This window comes from Augochlora pura, unplaced genomic scaffold (genome assembly GCF_028453695.1).
Source record: "Augochlora pura isolate Apur16 unplaced genomic scaffold, APUR_v2.2.1 APUR_unplaced_5446, whole genome shotgun sequence".
Lineage (NCBI taxonomy): Eukaryota > Metazoa > Arthropoda > Insecta > Hymenoptera > Halictidae > Augochlora > Augochlora pura.
Genome location: NW_027585911.1, coordinates 1 through 1,591, shown reverse-complemented (window position 1 = coordinate 1,591; position 1,591 = coordinate 1). Strand labels below are relative to the sequence as shown.

Sequence of the window (1,591 nt, the reverse complement as noted above, 5' to 3'; positions counted from 1 at the left end):
TCGCCAAATTATGCTCTACGGAGCATGCGACATGAACGTATGTTACTTGGAAGCTGCTGCTAGCTCATATCATTTATATAAAGACGAATCATATGACTACTTAATCTTAGGTGTAATAGGTCGTGGACAAAGATCGAAGGAACCGCGGCCAATGTTTATAGTAAACAGAGTGCCCGGATTTGCGGCACAAATGCGCAGGGAAAACAGTTCAACGCCATCATCAATTGCCAGGCGCAGTGATAACTCAAATGAGAATAGTCAAGAGAACGGTTTGCGACCTCGAGATAATTCACCGAAAATGCCGAGGCCGCGAAGCGAAGAGATTCCTCTAGAGGATATGCGACTACGGAAAGCAGCACTAACATCTGCGGCATTGAGTATATCAAATATATGTCAGGAGAAGAAAGATGGTCAAATCTCCGCATGTGCAACAAACGGCGAACCCTCGACTGTGATCAGAAAACATTCAGAAGAGACATCGTTTACTTGCCCGAAAGAAACGAAACCGCGTAAGAAGGGTCAAGTGGAGACAGTATGATTGTGAGATAGAAAGAAAGCATACAAATTGAATTAAACTTTTTTTAAAGAATATAAGGAAGACGTTTGAATGTATTTGCGGTCTTGAATTAATGGATGAAATCTTTGATCTATCTAATAAAAAGGTTTTACTACAGGTACTTTTTAAATGATGACTTGAAAGACATCCCATGCTTCATCGTTCTTTCAATAGAATAGGAAATGAATTGAAGTTAATATAAAAAAACATGGTATTGTGATTTCAGTAGAGCGTTAATCACTGGCTAAATTATTTATCTTCAGTTTCTTTCTATTGCAGAACAATAGCGTATAAGTATTTGTATATACATTTTCATTCAACACATCAAGTATTATTAGATAGTTCGTTTTCGCTGTATAAATAGTACAATTTTCCACTAGCGACTCTGCAATCAAATATTGCATTTAAAATTTTTGGAACTCAATACAAACACTATGGATAAAAAAATCTGTCTTTCAACATGTCAAATCTTCAAATTCTGAGGATTGAACAATTCCCTACTAAAGTCGGTAAAATGTATTTAGGAATACAATTTTTAAATTAATATTGTAATCCAAGGAAACGTGAATGGTTATCTTATTAACTTTCTGCTTATGAATCATGTCAATTAAAGAGTATTTGTTAACTGCTTGTAGTCTGCTAAGTTGGTACAATAAGAACGGTCAAATTATTTATGATTTAGGAAATAAAAAAAGTAAAACAATATATACTTCTCTATTTATAATCACATGTTTCATATGGAAAATATCGTCGCCGTTTAAAAAGTTTTAAAAAGTAAGAATAGTTTTATTTGTACTAAAAATCGAACGTTTGACGTAGAATACGTAATTTAATATCATATTATACCAGAATGTTTAAGAAATACTGATTTCGTTTTATAAAATTGTGTTTATACACATCATTTGCAACGATATTTATATCAATTGCTGTAACACAGTCCCCAATTAACACCACTTTCTGAAAATACAAATGATTATTTTGCCTTTATTTACATCTAATGGGGAAATCACGTTGGCTAATGTAGGTTAGGTGTAT

At 33.5% G+C, this 1,591-nt stretch overlaps 1 protein-coding gene across 1 annotated transcript; it reads left to right on the top strand.

Annotated features, from left to right (window-relative positions):
• Positions 1-6: 6 nt before the first annotated feature.
• Positions 7-1,515, top strand: LOC144477947 (uncharacterized). Its single transcript, XM_078195670.1, has 2 exons — positions 7-37; positions 111-1,515. Exons 1-2 carry the CDS (start codon positions 25-27, stop codon positions 536-538), a joined length of 441 nt encoding a protein of 146 aa, XP_078051796.1. The 5' UTR covers positions 7-24; the 3' UTR covers positions 539-1,515.
• Positions 1,516-1,591: the final 76 nt, after the last annotated feature.